Raw genomic sequence first — 24246 nt, 5'->3', positions numbered from 1 at the left:
ACATAGGGGACTGGTATTGAGCCAACAGAACCATATAAAGTGATAGCAGCAGTACTAGCAGTTCCCCAAGGGTGGGGAAAAACCTGATCGTGATGGATTTAAAATGTGGGGCTGCTTAAATAATTCCTAGCTAACTCCAAAGGCAGATCCTTGGTGAGAGTCTGCCCAGGGTTTGCACAATGGGCTGCAGCGAAGTTGCAGCAACAAGCACACCAGCTTGACATGAACAGGCTCTTCCTAGAGACCCCAGTTTAACCACTTCTCAAATACTTAACCTGATCACACTGGGATCAGCTTCAGTCTCCTGTAACTGTCCCTAAAATACACTACAGGAAAGTCCCAGTCATGCCACACTGAATTATTTCACTCCCCACAAAGTGCCTCTGGAAATCTGATTTCTCTCTTTTTAGAAACTACCCTAGTCCCTTCTAATGCAGATTGAAATCCTTCTCAAGAGGCGCTGCCTGTATTCTGTACTGTTGTTGAGTACCACACCATGTATTCACACCAAAGTTAGGATCACCAACTTTTTTTTGTTTTGTTTTCTCCAGCTCCTTTGCCTTTAACAAAAGCCCAAACTGCACGCAGTAGCAGGTGATAACGCTGATCAGTATCCCATTAAAAGATTCCTCCACATACAAGCGCAGGAAGGGCTCAGAGACTGGAAACTACCGTACTACCAGATCTCTAGTCCTTGACAATTTCTAGTAAAGGCAGACTGCCAATACCTTATGTGTGTAAACATGCTTACATAAGTCCTTACACCCTTTTCAGCATCCTTTGCTCAGATGCATGTAACACTAAGACGATTAAATATGGCTATCTATCTATCTACCCTTCCCCTCCACAATACATTGTTATGCATGGGGCAAAGATTCCGACTGATCCATGCTACTGAGTACAAAATCAGCATGTGATGGTTAGTTTGGTTGAATTGATCCAGAGAGAGAGAGAAAGTGTGTGTGGTGAAATAGCTGAAACCACACCAACCCACACCCTCCCATTCAGAAAAAAATACTGCATAAAGATGGAGCTGGGAGTGGGATAGACCATTCTGCTGCATAACAACAGGGGGAGGCTGGCTGCTTCTCCCCCCGCCCATTCCCCATTTCCCATTTGCAACTCTACTACCCAAGCCTTCGGTTCTCAGCTAGCAAGCTGTGCCCTCGGTGCTTTGCGCCGCTGTTTTGACGAGATGCTCTGAGCTGTGCGAATGGTCTATTTCCGCCCCTCCCTCCCTCCTGTAGACCCCCCCCTGTTTGTTGAGGCCACAGTGGACTCTTCCCAAGCAGGTGGACAGCAGACTCTATAAATAAGGGTGGGTAGGAGCAAGTAGAGGCTGCATTGCAAAACAGCGCAGGAGGGGAGCGTGGGCTGTGTTTGCTCCGCTTATACACGCGTTTGCAGCCCCTCTGCTTGCTTTGCACAACTGTTTGTCCTCTTGCTGGGAGAAAGGGAAGAGGCGCGTGTCCTCCTGTTAGATTCATGTTGCCCACGGAGGTCGGGGAATTGCTGGTCTCGCAGGGGATGGAATTCTGGACCAGCCCTGCCTCTTACGACGAAGTCAACGGGAACACGGAGCTGGCTGATAACACGGACTTGATATCCCAGGAGCTGGAGGAGGGTAAGAAGGCAGGGGGGTAAATGGGAGGTAGGGTTGGGAAGAGAGGGCAGCGCGGGTGCGAGGCTTGGGCTCGCAGATTGATGTTGCTGTCTCTGACCTTCAGTCTCCTTTGAGCTCCTGAAGATGTTTGTGGGCAGACGACCTGACTTGGTGATGGTGGGGAGATTGCAAAGCATTGCCCTGGACCCAGATGCTATATGGTAGGGATAGGCGATGAGTTTCTGGCATTGTTAAAATAAACATTATCCACCTGTGTGCTGAGATGGAACAGAATTGTTGGAAGGCTTGCCTGTTATTATTTTACTTTTTTCATCACTTTTTTCCTCCCTTTATGCAAAGCGACTTACAATATAATGCAATGCAGAAATTAAAAGCGAGATGAAACCAAAACAAAAGGAAAACGAAAAACAGTTTTAAAAGCAGGCCAACAAATCCCAGCCACCGAGAGAGAGGCTGCAGTGTCTGGACCCTCCTATACCTGACTGCAATAGGTGCTGGGCAGGTGTGTGTCTGGGAGAAGCTGGCAGTTACTGCCTGTAACCCCCTTTTCTTCCAGAAGGTTATCAAGGAAGTGTGACTGTTCTTTTCCGCTTTCTGTAGGGCTGGCATTCCCAACCCCACCCAGGCTCTGCCCCTGTGGCTTCAGCATCCACCTGACACACACTTGCAGGTGTGTGCTTTCTCCACCACTTGGTTGTCACGGCTGAAATAGCCTCCCTGGTTTTGTTCCTGCTTTTCAGGGATGCTCTTGAAGGCCCCAGAAGCACAGCCAGTTGGTGCACATGGCTCTCCCCCCCCCCTCTGTTTTTAGCCTCGCAACCATCCTGTGAGGGAGGTTGTGTAGAGAAACAAGGCCTGGCCCAAGGTCACCCAAGTGGCTGAGTCAGGATGCGAACTCTGGTACCCCAGGTACTGGTTGGACACACTAACCGCTACACTGACACTTTCCTCAGTTGGGAGTAGAGGGAAATCTAGAGTCTGGGATCACCATTGTAGGTAGATGGTCTGCCCTGCCTTTCAACAGGTGAATTAGATCAAATGACCTTTGCAGATTTCCCCATCTTAATTCCCACTTCTTTCTCTTCTCCACTCACCAAAGTGAAGCTGGAAGTGAAACTTCGTGATATTTGGAGTTTAAGATCCCATGCAGACAGTTAAACAAAAATTATATGGGTGTGTGGCAATTCATAACTGTTTACTGGCATCTCATAGGGAGGAATGGGGCAAGGCCTGATAGTTTAAAGAGCTCTGGAAGTGGTTTTTTTTTTTTGGAGTGAGGGAGGAGCAGAATAGCTGTTTTCTTCCCCTCAGAGTTGCCTCTCTATTAAAATGACAAAGAAGTGTTCCTATTAGACCCTTGTTTAAATGTAATTAAGCATGGTGATTTTGAGGGGCTGGGTGGTCTCCCTTGTGTGAAAAACAATGAAATGTTTGAGGTGAGCAGAGGGTTCACTGATCTATGGAGAGAGAAGTTTTGTAAATAAGAGTTTTAATCAACATTTCCTGTAGAAGAATGTTGGTCCTCTAAAAGCAGGGCAATCAAGGACAACAGACTTCAAAAGGGAGGCGCTCCGTTTTCTGTTAAAAAATAAATGAGGCGTCTGAGGATCTGCACAATCGCTGGGCCTCATATGTTCTTTCATACATATTTGTATAGGAATAAGACCTGGCTTTGGGAGAGAAATGTATTATGCAGAATCACTTGCCAAGAGAACTGGGGGACAGACTGCAGGTTCCTTTCGTTGTTGAATATATACATTTTTCTCTGTGTCCATATACAAAATTGCCATGTGTGCAATGGGACGCTGGGAGTTCAATAGAGCTGAATTAACATATGCCTCTCTTGATGACTCACCATTAGATTTCCTGCACCTGCACTTATGGCTGCCTTGTCGGAAAATAAATGATCTTGTGGTTGAAAGGATTCCAGGTGATGGGGGAGTACCTCCTTTGAAGTTTGAGATGCAATGGCTCTTTCCCACATGCAATGCCATGGTTGGGTTATGATCGAACCGTTGAACTTGCTTGTGTGAACTTGGCTTCATATTATTTTTTCCATGGGTTTTTAATGAACTTGGAGGGTAGAAATGTCCACTCGATGATTCATAGGAATGCTCTGCAAAAAGCAGGTGTCCTACCAATCGTGTGGTGGTCCCTGGGCAGGATAAGGTAGACCAGCCTTGCAAATAAGACCATGAAACTCACTAGTCGAAGTCTTGGGTAATTTGTCTGAATGTGCTGCATTGTTTGTAGGTATTGTAGTATATCAGCCTTGGTGTGACCAAGGCCCCTTGCACCTCCAGTAGTTTAGCATCACTGTTAGGTTTTAATAGCTGGCTTCTTTCTTTCAATTGGTGCTGGCTGGTGTCCTTTGGGGACAGGTAGTGCAGAAGACAGGGAGAAGGTGGAGCTGGTGCAAATGGGGACTGGTAGGGTGGGAGGCTGGGAGACCAACAGTAGGGGGAGCCAGAGCTAATGCCACTACTCCCTGATTGGTTGCAAGAAAAAAGGCAGTCAGGTAGGGGCTGGCTGAGCCTGAGAGCAAACTCAGGTGGGTGGGGCAGGCTCTCATTCACTCTAATGCACCATCCTTCTCTGCTAATTTGATGGCATGCGTGTGTAAGATTGGTTGCTCTTTTTGTGTGTGTGTAAACTGCCTTGGCATTCTATCTATATCGTCTATATAACTATATATATATATATATGTATGTATGTATATGTAGGTATCAGACTACACTGTACTGCTATTATTTTCTAAAACATCATTGGGGACAGTGTTCATGAGCTCAGCCAATACGCTCATACCTATGTAGGATCTGGAATATCCACCAACACTTAAACCAACATCCAAACAATTCTGTTCCCAGCTACCTGTCTCCTCCTTTTCCTTGGGGCTTTTGTGTCTCGAGTCGACCTGCTTCGTGGGCTGAGATTTGGGTTGACCGTCTGGCTGCGAAAGGGATCAAGGATGCCTTCTGCCCGCATCCCATTTTGAAGTTTACCTCACGATAGCTGCCCATTGTTTCATTTATCACTATTAAGCTCCTGGATTAAGGCCTAAATAAAGGCCTTAATCCAAAAGCTCAATAAAGATAAAAGAAATACTGATCATTTATCTTCCTTCTGAAGTATTGAGGGGGTATTTTCTCTCCAAGGTATTTCAGGACCGTTACAATGAGGGACAGGAGGGCAATATTTCTGTTTTAGTGCTTATCGATTTATTTTTTATATATATAGAAAATGTCAGTTTTATTGCTGTGTCCTGCCCTGAGATCATTTGACAGTGAAGGGAGGAAAGGAAGTTTTGTAAATAAACTAAAATAATGCTGAAACAGAAATTGATTTCCTTTTGGGGAGACTTAGTGGCTGTGTTTTGCTTGATGCTTAAGAATTCTAATTCTGCTTTATGTGGGGTGAGGGAGTCATTTTCCTTCCAGCACACTGACTCTGGGTTTGGGGCTGCAGATTTTTCTTTCAGCTTGCCGTTCTTAAGCCTATTGAAAGTTTCCTGGCTTGCTTGAACTGTATGGTGTTATGTTATCTTGTGCTGTGTACTATATAGATTATTTGGTGTGATGTATGCGATGTGTGTGTGTAGGATTTAGCCTGGAGGCAAGACTTGAACTTGTTGATCTGAGCTCTGTGGACCCACTGGAAGCCATATTCCACCGTGGCTGCAAGGATTTCACCTGTTTAAAAGCCTTGATGAAGTGCTTTAAAAACAATGTTATTCATTAATCACTTAAACATGCCCTTCTTTCAGGCTTGGACAGTTTTCAAAATTCACCAGGTGCATTTTGCAATTGCCATGGGTCCAAATGTGACCACATGAAAATCTCTCGATGCCAGGTTGCCAACTGGGGAAAGCAAAACTTACCTAGAGAACCTGAAATTTTATCCTTGAAGCTTGAACTAGTTTTATTCTGGATTGTTTTGTTTAATGTTTTAATGTGTTGTAAACCACTTTGAGATTTGTTCCTTAAAATATAAAGAGGTATAGAAATTAGCAATATTATCAATATTCATCCAGCGGGGAGGGGAAATGGCACCTGGATGTTCCATAGGGGCGATGGTTTAAGGTGCCATTTGGTGCCTAGCTTACATATCTGAGTTTCTAGCACTGCTACCTGGTGATGCCAGAGGTTGAACATTCCCACATGCTCCTGCAGACTGAGTTGTGATCTATGGATCATGAGTATTGCCAGCATTCTGATTCTTGTTCATCAGGTCACTCTTATCACCCCTGTGCACCAATCACACCAGAAAGGGAGCGACTTGTAATAGCAAAATTGTCGGGAGCAGACATGTCTGAAAGTTGGGGGTGTACCAATGTTTAGAGTAAATAATGGAAGCTGCCTGGTATGTGTAATGACCCACCCTTTGACAACAGGGTCTCTCAATGCGCTAGCTATGTGTAGACCAGCCTTTCTGATGGACGGCAAAAAACGGAAGCGGATAAAAGTGAAGCATATTAGCAACATGCCCCTAAAGACTTCAGTTTTGGAAATCCCACTAGCAACGGCGCTTCACATGCCTTGCACTTAGTGATCCTCACCACACCCCTGCAAAGTAGGTCAATACTGCTTCCTTGAATGTTACGGCTTATAACAGGAGGCTGTCTGATGTGTTTTCAAAGGGAGCATATTTTGTAATGCTAGACCCGGAAGACTGGAATGTCCGAATCCTTAAAATCTTGGACACTGACTTGTTTCCTGTGTTTGTTGTACAGAAGTGAAGGAGATGGTAGAACTGCAAGTCCTTGCTGGCTATGCACGGGAATAGCTAGGTGAACAAGGGCCTTGGGCGTCTACGCAGCTGTCTTGTTTATCCCTGCTCTGCTGGAATTCATGCTCCAATTATTTCCAATTATGGCTCACATGGATGATGAGGTGCCAAAGGGAGGGGGTCCCCATATGGCACAAAGGGGGCTGGGCAGGCAGGGCGGCATGCCGACTGCAGGACCATCATGGCGTCTCCCCGCTGTGCAGACGTGCCACTAGGCACGCACGCACGCAAGAAAGGAGGTGGGGTTAGCTGGCTGGCTTGATTTAATGGCAGCCGGGCGGGGAAGGACTGGACGTCCCGCCTGGCTGGGTGGGGGAGTGGACAGGGATCATAACTGCTTTGACTGTGGCCCGACTCCATTGCATAACAGCCTCATCCGAGAAGTGCATAATGGGATTTGATGTCGTCTCCGATAGTTCCAGCTAACCTACTTTCCTTGCGTCAGACGGCTGTGGCTGGGAACAGATAGGCTTATCTGTTGCTTGAACCCAGCAGCGTAAGGGTGAGAAGCTGAGGTGAGCAGGAGGACTTATTTGGGACTGTGGCTCTGAGGGAAAACTTCGGAGCGTTCTGGATCTCTGGCATCCCCTTGCTTGGACATTTCTCTGCTCCCTTTATTTCAGACTACAGTGGTACCTCGGGTTACATACACTTCAGGTTACATACGCTTCAGGTTACAGACTCTGCTAACCCAGAAATATTACTTTGGGTTAAGAACTTTGCTTCAGGATGAGAACAGAAATTGTGCTCTGGCAGTGTGGCGGCAGCAGGAGGCCCCATTAGCTAAAGTGGTGCTTCAGGTTAAGAACTGTTTCAGCTTAAGAACGGACCTCCGGAACGAATTAAATACTTAACCCAAGTACCACTGTATTAGCACAGTGCATAACTCCTGTTGGAACGGTTGCAGGGCAACGTGGTTCCTGGATCTTAGATCTCGATTTGATCTGGTGGAATATGAAATATTTGTTTCCCCCACCTACAGCAGATTGTTTTTGCACAAAATGGAAATTTAGAAGCAACTGTTTACAGCTGATTTCCTAGTGGGACGGGTCGTATCTCTGAGGTGGATCACATGGTTTGCCTGAATAAGGTCCCAGGTTGAACCTAGGCAAGGCAGCGAATCACTCCTGTCAGTCTGCATAGACCGGAGGTAGCCAATGTGTTTTCCTCCAGATGTGGTTGGACTCCAGCTGCCATAATGCCTAGCTGTTGGTCATGCTGGGAGTCAGGAGACCAACGTCGGCAGGACAACAGCTATCCTTGATATAGACAATATTGAGGTGGATGGGTCAGTGGTTTAACTATGCTTAAGGCAGCTTCCTAATACAGCCTAGATCTAGGCCCTCGAGCTGCGGTTCCCCCATCAGATTTATCCAACATGGCCGACATCCAAGAATAATGGAAGTTCTCCGCCATTGTGGAGAAGGTTTCTCTCAGAGTTCCCTAACTACTACTTCACGCATGACCTTGAGTGCCTTTTAGAAACAAAACAGCTTACTATTGTGCTGAAAATTTTGGAGAACAGGTTGAATCACATTGGATGAAGCGTTCATCATAAAGGCAATTCAGCCCAACAGAGGCCATTGTGGAAACATATTCTTTTTGTTTTCTTCTGACAAACATATGTTGAATTATTCCTGTCCCTCATTAACATACATCCACAGGGTGGATAAAAATCAATGATTTAAAAAATAATAAGAAGAAAGGATATTTTTGATTTACATTGATTTTTTTTATTTGCATTGGACTTTTTTAAATTTAAATTGGATTTTTAAAATAAAATGCTTTTGGAGGAAAAATCTTTCTAAAGATAGTTTTCTATTTAAGTTACATTATAGTCCAAAGGCTATTCATCAGGAAATAAGGATTTGTTTTAAGTTTTTCATGTGTGCTAAAACTCAACAAACATTATACATATGCTATAATGTTACTGTTTAAATTAAATAAACTGTTTAAATTGTTTTTAAGGAAATGATTATTTTTCTCCTTCCAGTAAAGTACAGCAGAAAAGTTGTCCAAATATAAACAGATAACTTATTAAACCTCACAATAATTTCATAATTATCTGTCAATGTGTTTCTATTAGTATAACCGAACCAGCAATTTTTGATATAGCTGTAAAAACTACTCTGAAAATTTATTATTCCAAAAACGAAACCTTCATCTGGTTGTAAATATTAAGATTATACCAGCAAGAATGAGTCTTTCTGTAAAAAAGAAAGAAAGAAAAGAATTCAAGTCTTGCTGAGTAGTGATTCAAATCAAGTCTTACTGACTAGTGATTTAAATCGATTTGATTTCAATCAAACCCACCCTGTACATCCATAAGATGCCACACTTATAGATAACCATTTTGTAATTGACATCCTGTTGTCGGTCCCTTCCAGTGGCTCTGCTGCACAGTTACTGGCTTTAAGAGGGGAGAGAGGTCACTTCCTTCAGTCTCTTGTATTGGGAGATGTCAGATTTTCCCTTGCAAAGAAAGACCATGAAGCCAACCTCTGTTAAGGAGCCTTGGGCAAAAGGTGTGTGTGGGGGAAGTGATGCAAATCTGATTGGAACTGACACTGCCCTTAGAGAGAGGCTAAATAGGGCAAGATTGACTCCGTAGAGGAGCTTGTTTGAGCACCGGAAATGTCTCCTTCAATCCCATCTTGGCCTGGCTGTGTTTTTTCTTTTCTTCTCTTTTCCAGCTCAAAACTACAATGCATTTCACTTAACACCAACACGCTTCTGCTTCGGAACGGGACGTTACTTGTCCCTGCCAGGAACCAAATTTAGTACATGCAATTTATACCATCTACTTGGCCCTTAGGCTAGAGTGGAGCATTTTCACACACTGCATTATAAAAAAACACCTTTGAAGCATTTCTTGCGTTCTATGTGAATATTGTTAACTGTTGGTTGGAAAGTGGGAAGAGAGCAGTTTATAAATGGAGCGAGTCTTCTGGCCTACGTAGCTGACATTGTTGTGTTACAGATGCGGGGGAATGAAAAAGGTAATTGTTACCTGGAAAAACGCTTAGGATCTGGCAAACCTGGGTTCAAATTCTAGTAGTCTAGAGGGTTCACTGAGTGGTTTTAAGCAAACAGAGAAAGTGGGAGTGTCTGTGAATGTTACTCCTTGCAGAAAACAGGTTTCCTGTAGTGCAAGTTTTACAGACACAAGCCCTTTTTTTGAGATGCATGATCATGGCTAAAGAGGTGGAAATGTGGTTTGGGGTGAGTGTGTGTGTATGCTGTTATTGTTGTTAAAAAATAATTCAAAGGACAAAATCAACCTTCTAAGTTGAAACAAATGAGACAGCCAATGCAGCTGGCACAATACAGTACTGGCATAATGCTAGCAGAATGCTTGACTCTGTTGTTTTCACAATAAATTTGTGCGCTAAGCTTTGGGGAGTGTTCCCTCCTCCTGGAATAAAAGTTATCTCATGGCTGGGTGTGTTCTATGCCAGCACCGAAAAACGACTGATGATGATGACTATTATTAACAACAGAATTCAGCATTCTGCAAATCTCCACTTTCATGATTTAGTTATAAGTCTCTGTCCATAATGGCTGAAAACATATGCTTTGAATAGTATGGGAGGTGCCTGCTGAACAGGGGTGGTGATGGTGCAAGGTTCTTAAAAAGCTTGTGTCATCGCACAAATTTGCATTATACAGTGGTACCTCGGGTTACATACGCTTCAGGTTACAGACTCCGCTAATCCAGAAATAGTGCTTCAGGTTAAGAACTTTGCTTCAGGATGAGAACAGAAATCGTGCTCCGGCGGCACGGCAGCAGCAGGAGGCCCCATTAGCTAAAGTGGTGCTTCAGGTTAAGAACAGTTTCAGGTTAAGTACGGACCTCCGGAACGAATTAAGTACTTAACCCGAGGTACCACTGTATTTGCATTTGGTTCTCTGTAAGTGTGAATGCAGATTTGGGCTGAATTTCAGACTTGTGGGGGTGGAGGGAACCTCAAATTCTGGCTGCTGTTGTCAGGGCATAGGAGCCAACATAGGGGCTTTGCCCCTACCCAATAAAATATTTGAGGGGGCCGAACCACCCTAAAGATGATGGGCATTGCCATTCAAATGGTGTGTGTGTGTGTGGGTGTGTGGGTGTGTTGCACCATGTGATCAATTATGTGTGTCAGGGCTTGCTCTGATGAGCAATAACAGGCTTTTCTGAGCCCAGTGCATTGGATGTGGATTGGGCCCTCAACCCTGCCTGAAATCTGTTGGCCACAACAGCTTGGGTAGCTATCAAAACTTAAACAAGCCTGGGCAAATAAAGATGGCAGATGTCTTGGGGTCTCACTGGCACTCTGGTATGCAGTATGCCCAACTGCTCTGTAAGCAAAGGTTGTTTTTTTAAAAGATCATTTGTGTTTGTGTGTGTGTTTTCAGTAGACATTCTTCTGGTGAAGGGGATAGATAGTTCAGCAGCTGAGCCACTGCTTTGCATGCAGAAATCTCAGGTTTAGTCCCTGGCATCTCCAGGTAGGGCTAGGAGAGACCCACCTCTTGCCTAATATCCTGAAGAGGTGCTGCCAGCCAGTGTCCACAGTGTAGAGCTCGCTGGAACAATGGTCTGATTCGGTATAAGGCAGCTTCAGGCTAGAGACTGAATTAAAGGTGCCTCAAGACTTACTTATTTGCAGGAAGGATATAACTGCATTCCCAAACTTCAGGTTTGCACATTTGAAATGGAATAATGAAGGGCTCTATTGCCCTAGTGCAACAAACCCACTTTAAAAAAATGACCAGACTATTTGCTGCATGGAAATGCTGATAGGGCGTGTGTGTGAATGAGCGATTGACTGAAAGACACACAAACACTCCAAAAGCAAATTGGGATGAATGCAGGATGAATGTTCGTTATTGTGTAACTGCCCCGTACGGATGCTCAGTAAAGGCTGGATATGGTCTGACCTCTCCGTAAGCTATGCACAAAATCTCAGGGCGCATGTTGAACAATCAGGCCGTCTTGAGGGGCCCTAACTTTTGCAAACTTAAGAGGATGCATGCAAAATATGTTTAATGTTCATAATTCATATGGATCACAGAATTCAGCTTTACTTTGTTTAGGATTTTGCTCTTTGCTCTTGACGCTTTGTAGCACGAGGTACACTGCCCTAAGTTGTTCCTGCCTTAACAGGATTACTGATGTACAGATGTCAACTAACTCTTCCCCCCCGTCCTCTGTTTTCCCACAGTGCTCTGTTCTGAGCGGGTTAGTAGGATCACTAAGACCTACCATGACATAGATGCCGTCACCAGCCTCCTAGAAGAGGTAACCTTCCTTTGCTCCTGACTATTTGAAGCTCAAACACTGCGCCAAGTCCTGTTCAAGTCATATAGTGGGGTAGGAGAGGTGAAAGAAAAAAATGTATACATGTATAGAAAAATGATGTATAGATGGTATTTAACTCCAACTAAATTAGCTAAGGGGACGCGGGTGGCGCTGTGGGTTAAACCACAGAGCCTAGGACTTGCTGATCAGAAGGTTGGTGGTTCGAATCCCCACGACGGGGTGAGCTCCCGCTGCTTGGTCCCAGCTCCTGCCAACCTAGCAGTTCGAGAGCACATCAAAGTGCAAGTAGATAAATAGGTACCACTCTGGCAGGAAGGTAAACGGCGTTTCCGTGCGCTGCTCTTGTTTGCCAGAAGTGGCTTAGTCATGCTGGCCACATGACCCGGAAGCTGTACGTCGGCTCCCTTGGCCAATAAAGCGAGATGAGCGCCGCAACCCCAGAGTCGCCCATGACTGGACCTAATGGTCAGGGGTCCTTTTACCTTTCCCTAAATTAGCTAAAATGTATAGAATGAGAAATAAGAATTGTTGGAAATGTAATGCTAAAGAAGGGGATTTTTACCATATGTGGTGGACATGCGATAAAGTTAAACTATTTTGGGGAAATATTTATAATGAGTTAAAAAAAATGTTTAGGTATAGCTTCCCAAAAAACCTGAAGCATTTCTGTTGGGTATGATAGGAGAGGAAATACCAAAAGTTGACCAGAAATTGTTCATGTATGCCACTATGGCAGCTAGAACTTTATTAGCCCAAAAGTGAAAACAGCAAGAATTACTGACGGTTGAAGAATGGCAGACGAGGATGATGGACTATGCAGAATTGGGAAAGCTAACGGGGAAAATCTGAAACCAGAGTGACCAAGTGTTCCAGAGAGAGTGGAGTAAATTTATTCAGTATATAGACAATCATTGTAAACATATAAAGACACTAGGAGGATTGAGATAAACCTCACAATGTTTAATAGAAGGAAGCTTCTACATGTGCTTAAAGACTAAAATAATATTAAGGGGAAAAGCTAGAATTGAGATGGTGGAAATACGATGTAGGTATACAAAAACCAGACGATGGGATGGAGGGAAGTTGAGTGGCTCACTAGAGCTAAAAATTTGTAAAAGGAAATAAGATGTTATATTAATGTTAAAAATGGAAAACCAATAAAATATATATAAAAAGAAAGAAATCACATCTGGCAATCAATGTGCCCCTTTAGTTTCAAATAGCACATGGGTAGACGAGTCTAAAAAGCCCAGGACACAAATTTTCACATGCCCATCTAGCAGCTATGGTGGGTCATTTACCAGACGTAATGTATTCAGCGTTTATTCTGGAGGTGTATACTCAATTCTGACCAAACTAAGCCTTCTGATGTATATTTTAATCTAGGAGGCTTAGTGCTCTGACATAGCTCATTTGGTAGAGCATGAGACTTTTATTCTCAGGGTTGTGGGTTCAAACCCCACATTGGGCAAAATATTCCTGCATTGCAGGGGCTTGGACTACAGGGCCTCTTGCTCCCTTCCAATGCTACGATTCTACAGCTCAGCCTACCCATGAAACCCAAGGGGCACATTGGTTGCCGGAGGTGAAATATATTTGCATTATGTTCAGCTCTCCTACCCCACTAATAGAAGTGATGGCAGTCCCCAATAGATGGATAAAGTCAGCTGGCTATTCAACAGTCAGGAAAAGTCCCCCAAGAAGGATCTTTGTTTGGAGTGGCATGGACAAGAAAGGAATAATAATAATAATAATAATAATAATAATAATAATAAATAATAATTTTTAATCTATACCCCGCCCATCTGGCTGGGTTTCCCCAGCAACTCTGGGCAGCTTCCAACCAAATATTAAAATACCGTAATGCATCAAACATTAAATGCTTCCCTAAACAGGGCTGTCTTCAGATGTCTTCTAAAAGTCTGGTAGTTGTTGTTCTCTTTGACAACTGGTGGGAGGGCGTTCTACAGGGCGGGCGCCACTATCGAGAAGGCCCTCTGCCTGGTTCCCTGTAACTTGGCTTCTCGCAGTGAGGAAACCGCCAGAAGGCCCTCAGCGCTGGACCTCAGTGTCCGGGTATAACGATGGGGGTGGAGACGCTCCTTCAGATATGCTGGACCGAGGAGCTCTTGAAAAGTGGATGTTTCAGAATCAAATTTCAGCAGGCAGCATGGAGCAGGGAAGGGAGAAGGAGGAGGCGAGAAGCCTGCTCTGTTATAACTACTCCTGTGCTTTTCCCCCATCCCCACAGAAGGAGCATGACCTGGAGCTAGCCGCCCGCATCGGACAATCGCTGCTGAAGCAGAACCGGAGCTTGTCGGAACGCAATGAACTTTTGGAAGAACAGCTTGAATTGGCAAAGGAAGAGGTGAGGAAGCCCCTTCCGGTGTCTGTTGCTGACCAGGGAGGAAGCTGACACTACGTATGTGTACATGAAACACAGGGAGTTTGTTTGCCCCCACCCCACCCCACCCCACTCGGTTTGGATAGGAAGTGGAGAGATAAGCTGAGGGCTGGGAGAAAAAGTGGGCTGGTTGTGTGTATGGCAGTAAATGCAGGAAGGATGCATGCAGGGAATATTTTTCTGTTGGGTGCATAGGGTACTTCTCAAGCTTGGGTCCCCAGCGGTTGTTGGGACTACAACTCCCATCATCCCTGACCACAGGCCCTGCCAGCTAAGGATGATGGGAGTTGTAGTCCAACAACAGCTGGAGACCCAAGTTTGAGAAAAGCCGGTCTGTGAGCTGCATCCAGCTGAAGTTTATTCAGAATAGGACCACTGAAATTAATGGAGCTAAGTTGGCCGTGTCGGTGGGTCTGCTGTTGAGTAGAACTAGCATTGGTTAACAATGCTGTAATTTATAGCAAGGGCGAGGGCCCTCAGGCGTAGAGGCCAAAGGTGAACTCCAGGCCTCTCTCTCCAGCCCTTAGGACTCTCCCTAAGGGAATAACCCTCACCAACTCTCCTTTGCACCCTCCTTGAGTGCTTTCGCTTGGCTGGAATGTGTCCTTGAACTGTAATAAGGCCTCTTGCTTGCCTTGATGGAGAGATGGGTGTCTGCGTATTAAAACTTCTGACTTTGCAAGACTGGAATGTAGCCTCCTCAGGGAAGATAGGATGTATAGCTCAGTCAGTAGAGCATAGGCCTCTTAATCTCAAGGTCGTGGGTTCAAGTCCCAAGCTGGGCAGAATATTCCTGCATCAAACAGGGTTTGAACAGATGATCCTTTTAGTTCCCTCTGATTCTTTGCTGTGCTCAATTTTGCCTCTGACACCACTGGTGTGCGGTCCCTGGAAAGTTGTCCACAAGGAAATGCAACCTTTTGGGCCTCAAAATGTCCCCCACCTCTAAGCGACCATAAGATCTGAAGTTAAGGGGTAGCAGGGCTTTCAGATTAGAAGGTTTAACTTCTACTTTTTTCTTTCATGGGACCCATTGTGCCTCTTCTCTCTCCCCCTCCCCACTTCAAGATAGCTCAGCTTCGCCATGAGATATCAATGCGGGACGACCTTCTGCACCTGTACACCAACAGCACAGAGGAGAGTGAGCCGACCTCTGCCACCTCCACTCCGTGAGTATCTCAAGCTGGGGTGGAAGGGGAGACCTTCTGCACAAGTCAAACCGTTTAATTTCTGCTGCCGTCCTCCTGGCGAGGCCCTCCGGCGGTCGCAGCCCATACTCCCCATGTAGTGAGACGAATCCAATGTGGGACGAGGAGAAAGAAACCCCACCTAAAGTCTTCAGAAATTCTGCAGTGTACTCTGTTCATGCCAGCAGATCCAAAAAATGGCTAGCATCTCCCCTGTGCTGTTCTCTAATTGCATTAAATGCAAAATTAAAACAGGAAGAGCCATCTGTTTGTAACACAGAGCTGTTGTTCTTCGTTTAACCACCAGGTGGTGTGAGAGATGCAATGGCCTTGCGGGCGAGGGGGGAGACAGGAAGAAATACCGTATTTACTGGAATCTAAGGCTCACCTTTTTGGGCCAAATTACTTTGCGAAAACTAAGGTGCGCTTTAGATCTGATGGCACATTTACATTCACCAGCAAATACTTTCTTTGGATTCAAGGTTCTGAAAATGGAGGTGCGCATGAGATTCGATGGCACATTAGGTAAAGGTAAAGGGACCCCTGACCATTAGGTCCAGTCATGACCGACTCTGGGGTTGCGGCGCTCATCTCGCTTCATTGGCCGAGGGAGCCGGCGTTCATCTTCCAGGTCATGTGGCCAGCATGACTAAGCCGCTTCTGGCAAACCAGAGCAGCGCATGGAAATGCTGTTTACCTTCCCGCCGGAGCGGTACCTATTTATCTACTTGCACTTTGATGTGCTTTTGAACTGCTAGGTTGGCAGGAGCATGTTAGACTCAAGTAAATACAGTACTACAGTTCTCATGGCTGAACTTGAACTTGGGTGTTCCTCGCCCAATAATATCTTTTCTAGCTACATTGCCACTCACCTCAACTCCTGTGTTGTTGCTATTATTATTATTATGATTATTAATAATTTATTTATTATACTGCCCTTTATCAAAAGATCCCAGGGCAGTGTCCAACAATAGAATCACATTACAAAGCACCAATAATATAAAGCACAATAAGAGACAGCATAATAATAACAATAACAACAACAACAGCCACATACTCCCCCAAGCTTTAACAGGCCATAGATTATTTAATGGCTAAAGGCCTGGGTAAAGAGGAATGTTTTTGCCTGGTACCTAAAGACATGTAAAGATGGCTCCAGGTACTCCAACCATCTGCAAAACCCCTCTTTCACCACTCTGTGATTGTATCCAGGCCAGATCCAAGCTAGGAGTAGGCCCACGGAAGACTCTCCAGGTCAGAAGGCCTGGCTCCTGGGCGAGATTGAGCCCTGCAGTACTTCTAGAAATGAAACATTAATTCCAGGAGCCGTCTCAGGCCACTGCTGTCTCCCCTCCCCTCTGCTCGTCTCATGACTACATCTCTCTCCCCCCCCCCCCCCCAGGTTGCGGAGGAATGAATCCGCCCTTTCTTTGCAGCAGTGTTTTCAGTATGACACCCTACAGCAGAAGCTCAAAGGGCTTGAGGAGGAGAACCAGAAACTGCGGACAGAGGTGAGATTCTGAGCTGGGCTGGGCTGGGCTGCAGGTGTATGTGATGTGTATGTGATTTGTCTTCTCTATCTCATTGTCCGGTGATCAAGGAAAGACACTCGGCACATGCTCAGATGCTTTCGCCCAGTTGTATTACCGAGCTGAAATCCTAGAATCCAAATTGGAACGCAAGAATCATGCAGCGTCTAGCACAGGGTGTATTGCGATTGCTACAACAGGCAGGAAAATCATTAAGTGGTCTGCGAAGACCGCCGGCCATTTTGAAGTGGTCGATGGGAGGCATAAAAAAAGCTCTGGAACCACTGTCTTAGAAGGTTTTAGGTGCATTATCTCCCAGAGCGCTGCTACGTTTTCACAATGTCTTGGTGTAACATAAAGATAACCCCTTAATGTTACATATGTCTGTCTCTTTGAACCCAGGTCACAAGCATTGCCACGGAAACCTCTGAATATGAGGAACAGGAGCAGAAGCTGATGATCGACTGCGTGGAGCAATTTTGTAGGTTCTTAGTTTTGGGCAGGGAGCTTGAAATTAAAGCCCTATTAATACCAATAGAAGGCTGCTTTCAGGCATAATTCCAGGACTGGAGGGATGATATTTTTTTGGGGGGGGGGGGTTCTGGTGGGGTGGGGAGGCAAAGAATAACCCAGTCCTCTGTATCTGCTCTGACCTGCCTCTGCTCTGGAATTAAGTTTTGAAACAGTCCTCTATTATTTGTCTGTGTGTGAGAGAAAGGAGGGGGGGGGCACATATTTACACATGCGTGTTGCCCTGCCCTCGGAGGGTTGGCAAAGAGGGAGCATGGCTCTTGGTGTAAACAAACAAAAAAAGGTTCCCCATCCCTGCTATACACACTTACCTGGGAGTAAGTCCCCTTGAGCTCAGTGGTCCTGCTTCATAGGAGCACACAGCAAGAGTTTCCATTAAAACACATTCATGCATTTATGTCCCACCGTTTCTCAAAGGAGCACAAGGTGACACACACGACTCTCCCCCTCTTCACTGAATCCCCACGACAACCCTGTGAGGTAGGTTAGGCTGACAGGCAGGGACTGTCTCAGGGTCACATCCTGCAAGCTTTTATTCATGGCTGAGTGGGGATTTGAACTCTGGTCTCCCTGGTCCTAGTCTTAACTGCTACACCACAAAGCATGTCTCCAAAAGTGAGGTTCTGATCCCAACCACCTTCTGTGGAAGGAGACGATTCATACATGTTCCGCCTCTAGTACCATCATAACTAAAAAATACTTGAGGTGTGGGGCATATATGAAAGAAGGTGGCTTTTGACATGGGAAAGGGCGGCTTAAAATGACCTCTGATTACAGACGTCCCTGACTTTCAGGGATGCTTAAGGAAGGTGGAGCATAATAATTAATACCTTGCCCAACTGACTGGGTTTTCCTAGCCACTCTGGGCAGCTCCTAACAGAATATTAAAAACACAATAAAACATCAAACATTAAAAACTTCCCTAAACAGGGCTGCCTTCAGATGTCTTCTAATAGTCAGATCGTTGTTTATCTCCTTGACATCTGATGGGAGGGTGTTCCACAGGGAGGGCACAACTACCGAGAAGGCCCTCTGCCTGGTTCCGTGTAACCTCACTTCTCGCAGTGAGGGAACCGCCAGAAGGACCTCGGAGCTGGACCTCTGTGGGACAGAAAACATGTACGGGGATAGCAGAGGATGAGTGGAGTGGGCTGGGGTGACAGAAAGCTTTGCCCCACTTTCTGGTCTGCTGGATCCTGCTGTGGGCATATTGGAAGCTGCGTCCTGGTGCGTTGCATGCTACTGGTGTCTCTTGAGTTGTAATGATCCTGTGTCCTACTACAGCGGATGCTAGTCGAGAAGTGGTCCTGCTTTCCGAGGAGCTGGCCCGCAAGACGGAGGACACGGCACGGCAGCAGGAGGAGATCAGCCAGCTGCTGGCACAGATTGTGGAGCTGCAGCAGAAGTGCCGCGCGGTAAGCATAAAGCAAAGGGCCGGTTGGGACCAGAATGGGCACCCAGAGTGCACCCAGAAACAAGGCTGCTCCTTTGTGAAGTCAAGGGTGCCTCAGGGAGGTGGGTGTGATACAAGGGAACATTCCTAGCATATCTAGGAAGTCAAGATGAGCAGCCCTGTGTTGAGGTGGATGTGTCAATGTGTTCAGCACTCCTTTTAATTAAAAAAAAACAACCAATGAAACTCTTGGATTATGCCGAAATGGCAAAAGTGACCGGGAAGCTCAGGAACCAAGAAGACCAAATGAATGAATGAATCTTTATTTGCGCCAGCCATCGGCGATGGCAATAAAACAACAATACAACAGACAAAGAATAGAAATGAAAAGTCAATTATATAAAATACATTTTAGCGTTTTGAATCAATAGTCAAATAGTGGATCTTATTCGGATTGCCCCAGCTAAAAACCTTGCAGCCTTTGCTGTCACCTGCTCATCTTGACCTGCCAAGAGAAAGGACACTGTGGCAGTGGCTGGGCGACCCAGAATGGACAATAAAAGAGGGTTGATCTCATTCCTCAAGTCTTTATAAAGAGTGCAAGAATACTAAAACTTGTAACAAAGAGTGTGTGGGGAGGGTGGAATTATGGGAGGGTGTGGGGAGGGTGCCTCAGCTCGATTGGGTGTCAAATGTTCCTGCTCCTGAACGATCAAAAACCTGAAGTGAGTGTTCCGGTTTTTGAACATTTTTTTGGAAGCCGAACGTCCGACGCGGCTTCTGATTGGCTGCATGAGCTTCCTGCAGCCGATCGGAAGCCGTGTCTTGGTTTCCGAACATTTTGGAAGTCGAACGGACATCCGGAATGGATTCCGTCAGACTACCGAGGTACGACTGTACTATGGAGACAATGGAGTGTTACAAAATATGAACTGCTGAATAATATGCAGTTGAAAGGGTTGACAATAGGACCCATGGAGGGGAAGGTGGGAAGTCCAGAGATTCGGAGGGATCTTTAAATATGAATGTGTATGATTGTATTGCCATATTCTTATAATTGCAAAATCATTTTTTTAAAAAACAAAACCCCAAGGGCACTGTGGATGTTCCTGGTGGCAATAACTCTTATCTTTCTTCCTCCAGTATGGTTCAGAAGTGGAGGAGCTGCAGCAGCATCTTGCTGCTGCCAAGGAGGTTCAGCAGCAGCTACGAACAGAGGTTTGTATCTTTGGAGACGGGGTGGGGCGGGGTGGCAGGGGGGGTGTTCGTGGGTGATGGCCGGTTGCATCTGTCCAGTACAGAGAGGAATCTGAACAACAACAACAAGCAACACGTCAGCTAATAATATACAGTGGTGCCCCGCAAGACGAATGCCCCGCAAGACGGAAAACCCGCTAGACGAAAGTGTTTTCCGTTTTTCAATGCGCTTCGCAGGACGAATTTCTCTATGGGCTTGCTTCGCAAGACGAAAATGTCTTGCGATTCTTGCGATTTTTTTTCACTCCCCACCCCCTTTTTCTAAGGCACTAAACTGCTAATAGCCTTTTAGCAGCTAATCCGCTAATCCCTTAAGCCTTTAATAGCCGCTAATAAACCGCTAATAGCGCTAATCCGCTAATAGGGTTGCTTCGCAAGACGAAAAAACCGCTAGACGAAGAGACTCGCAGAACGGATTCTTTTCGTCTTGCGAGGCACCACTGTACTGGCAATATTTTTATAATGCTATGCTGTTTCAATATTCATAAACAGAAGACATATAATATGTGCCTGGAGTCACAAACTAACAGCAATCAAATAAATGTTCCGTGAACAGGAATGGTAGGATGGTTAAGTCACTGTCAAAGATCACTGAAACGGAGGCAGAACGCCTTTCCCACAGTCAATATCCTACAGACGTGAGATGGTGGGTGCTCCAAACGTCACAATAGGGTGCTCAGAGCACAGCAGCAGACAGTACAGTTCTTCCAGGATAACGAACTGTTTCAATGATAAATCTTCATCAGCAAATTAATACAGTGGACGCTCGGGTTGCAAACGTGATCCATTTGGGATGCACGTTCGCAACCCGCAGTGCCACGTCTGCACATGCGCAGGTCGCGATTCGGCACTTCTGTGCATGCGCGAGTGCTGAGCCTGGAAGTAACCCCTTCCGGTACTTCCAGTTTGGCGCAGTGCACAACCTGAAAACATGCAACCTGAAGCCGGTATGACTGTAGTCCCCAAAGGTACATCAAAGGGCGCCACTACCGAGAAAGCCATCTGCCTGGTTCCCTGTAGCCTTGCTTCTCGCAGTGAGGGAACCACCAGAAGGCCCTCAGCGCTGGACCTCAGTGTCCAGGTTGAATGATGGGGGTGGTGACGCTCCTTCAGGTATACTGGGCCAGAGTTGTAGCAGAGTTATGCACTGCAAATCAATTCTAGAGTAAAACAAGCTGCATGGGGAGCCCCTAGTTTCTCCTCTCATTGTGGCTTGGCCTGATTAAGATGGGATGCCTCTCTTCTTTCACCTTCAGCTCCGAGACCTGCAGGAGAAATACGTGGAGTGTGGGGCAATGTTGCACGAAGCCCAGGAGGAGATGAAAAACCTCCGGAACCGCAGCCTCCCCAACAGCACCATCCACCGTCACAGCTCCCCTACTTTTTTGCCCCTGGTAAGTACAGCGCATCTTGGGGTGGGGGGGCTGGGTCCCGCGTAAAGGAGGAGATATTGGGGAAACAGAATTGGTTTGTAAAAGAAAGTGCTTTTGATAGGAGGCAGAGCAGTGGGGATGGCAGAAGATGGTTATTTTAGGAGGAGACGAAGAGCATGTCTCCTTATTGGGAAGAGCAGCCAGGTTGCTTCCGTCACATTCCAACAGGTGCATTTCAAGCTCCTAGTCCTCAGCGAGGGAGGAGGGGAAAGTGGAATAAAGAAGGGCATGCCTCGGGATTTCATTTTTAAAAAAATACTTTATTTTTTACCAACCACCAAAACACAAACAGTGAAACCCCCCAGGCGGCTGACACATTGGGTATACATATTCAATAATATGCATATTCAATAATATTCAATAATAACATATTCAAATCAACCATATGCACACTTCTATATATCTTAACACTCCTCCCGCCACAAGGTTTATTTAACTTTTAACATTTTAATTGCCCGCCTCGGGATTTCATGAGTCAGGACTGAATTATGGGGATTTGGTTTTTCCTCAATGGGTTCTGTTCCATGAACCATGCTAACAGTGCCTCTGAGCATGCACAGTCCGACCACTAAGCAGCTCCAGCGTGTTTTCCTCACTTCCTCATTCCCCAGTCTGACATTCCTGTCTGGTTTGAACACAGGCACAGAAGCCCCCCCCCCCACGGTTATAGGTGAGGGTTTTAGCCAGCCCAGTCTGCCCTGCTCTCTGTTCCTACCTCCTGGGGAAGCACAGGTGGAATAGAAGAAAAAGAAAATGATTATGGGAATTCCCTGGACATCTTTTACTAGTGAAAGACCACCTGCCCACTGTGACTTTTTCAATTGCAGGATTCCCTGGCTGCAGAGATCAAGGGCACAATGAGAAAGAGCGTGGACAGCTCTGGTTCCTCAGAGTGCAAGTAAGTGGGAAGGGCACAAGATACCTGGTGTGTGTGTATGTGTGTGAGTAAGATAGACCCATAAAAATGAGTGGCGAGAGCAAGAAGCTCTCAGAGGATGGCGTCGTGAATGCAGCACAACCTCTGAGGCCAAATGGGGGGAGAAGGAGGAACCTTTGAATCAGCAGGTGAAATTCAGAATGATGGCAGGGTGAGCGGCCCGTGTTTTGTTAGCCCAAAAATTAGAAAACGAGCGAGGTCCCAACTAAAGAAGAATGGCAACTTAAGCTGACGGAATATGTGCAGCTTGCAGACTTAACATATAGAATAAGAGAACAAGAAGAGCATACGGTTAGAGAAGATTGGAAAACGTTGATTGAATATATGGGGGAAAATTATGTACACCTGAAAACGTTAGCAGCGTTAAGATAATGAATTCAACAGTGTAAGTAAGTTATGATGGATGCAAGAATGGAATGCTGAATGGTATAGTTTCTGTAAAATACGCAGGCATTTATGATATGTAAAACGAACCATGGAAAGAGAAGAAGGGAAGTCATTGATATTTTAAGGATGTAAAAATGAGTACTTTAAATTGTAAAACAGAAAATTTAATAAAAAATACGGAATGATGGCAGGGAGAACCTGTGCAGCTCTCCAGCTGTCCTTGGACTCCATTTCCCATCAGCCCCCGTCAGCAGGACCAGTGGCCAGGAATGATGGAGGCCGGGGACAGCAGCAGGTTTCCCCATCCCTGGTTTAAAAACTTGGGTTGGGGGCAGAGCTAGGGTTAGAAAAGGTCACTCTCAGGGACCAGAGGAGGAGGAACCAGTGCAAAATTTAGGGTGCTGCAGATGGTTCCCCCGCACAGGGCGCTGAGCTGAGGGGGCACAAAATAACAACAACATCAGGATTTACCAAGCTTGGGTCTCCAGCTGCTTTTGGACTACAACTCCCATCATCCCTAGCTAGCAGGACCAGTGGTCAGGGATGATGGGAGTTGTAGTCCAATGGGAAATCCTGCCCTATATTAAGACCATAAGAAGATCCATTTAAAAAAGCAACTGGACCAAAAGGAATTACTATGACAAATTAAGAAATATGGGAGGGGGGGGCATGCTAATTTTGTCCTTGCTGAGGGCGCCATATTACCAGAGTCCTGTCCTGCCATGACCTCCCTTTGTTTCCCACTACTGACCCCGTCTCTGCCTTGTGTGTTGATCTCAGGGGTGTCCGTCGGGTCTTTGAGACGGTGAAGGCTGTGAACCAGGTGGCGAAAGCCAGGTCGCGGGCAGAGTCTCCCCTGAGCCTCCCTGTGTACTCTCCCAAATTTTCCTCGCTGGGCTGCAGCCGCCTGAGCACCCCGCGCACCAGCTTCTACGGTTCAGACAGCCCCATTGCCGGAGGCCTGGAGGGGCAGGACGGCCATGCTTCTGAAGGGCCGGACGAAGGGACTTCCGGGGGCGGCGCGAAACCGTGATGGCGGACCTCTTCGAGTTCTGAAGAGGGGCACCGCAGAAAAGGGTTGCTCGCGACGGCGCAGCGACAACCCATCAAGAGAAACCACGGGCAGAGTGAGTCCGTGGCCGTGGGACCCGGCGGGCACCTGGAGCGACCCCGAAATCACGAAAGGAACCCCGTAAGGGGCTCCGGAGTGAAGGAGGGGGAGCGGTGCTGTGGGTTCATCGCTCTTTCTGCGGAGGCGAAGCCGCGCGGCTGTCACGGATGAGCGCTGATCCTTCTTCCAAGAAACATCGGGCTGAAACATCAAACCCGTGAGTAAGGACCTAAGATCCTACAAATTAATTCGGAAAATTTGGCTGAAAACGGGAGACGAGAAAGAGGAAGTCCGTCTTCCGGCACTGCTTGCAAGATCAAAGCAGATGATCTAAAGAGCGGAAAGCGCTGTGAGTAGAGAAGC

At 46.2% G+C, this 24246-nt stretch overlaps 1 protein-coding gene across 1 annotated transcript in view; it reads left to right on the top strand.

Moving 5' to 3' along the window:
- Positions 1 to 1149: 1149 nt before the first annotated feature.
- LOC310662020 (trafficking kinesin-binding protein 1-like) overlaps positions 1150 to 24246 on the top strand; it is a 39817-nt gene continuing 16720 nt past the window's right edge. The window contains exons 1-11 of the mRNA XM_083408823.1: positions 1150 to 1624; positions 11617 to 11693; positions 13966 to 14082; positions 15187 to 15287; positions 16708 to 16816; positions 17237 to 17315; positions 18650 to 18780; positions 19902 to 19976; positions 21272 to 21409; positions 22276 to 22346; positions 23553 to 23801. Of these exons, the coding sequence (XP_083264949.1) occupies positions 1486 to 1624; positions 11617 to 11693; positions 13966 to 14082; positions 15187 to 15287; positions 16708 to 16816; positions 17237 to 17315; positions 18650 to 18780; positions 19902 to 19976; positions 21272 to 21409; positions 22276 to 22346; positions 23553 to 23801 (1286 nt within the window). The 5' untranslated portion in view covers positions 1150 to 1485. The remainder of the gene's footprint in view (positions 1625 to 11616; positions 11694 to 13965; positions 14083 to 15186; positions 15288 to 16707; positions 16817 to 17236; positions 17316 to 18649; positions 18781 to 19901; positions 19977 to 21271; positions 21410 to 22275; positions 22347 to 23552; positions 23802 to 24246) is intronic.

The sequence above is a fragment of the Podarcis tiliguerta genome, assembly GCF_965153285.1.
Source record: "Podarcis tiliguerta genome assembly, chromosome: 13".
NCBI classification, from domain to species: Eukaryota; Metazoa; Chordata; class Lepidosauria; order Squamata; family Lacertidae; genus Podarcis; species Podarcis tiliguerta.
Note: the sequence above shows the minus strand (reverse complement) of the source record. Positions and strands in the feature narration are given on the sequence as shown.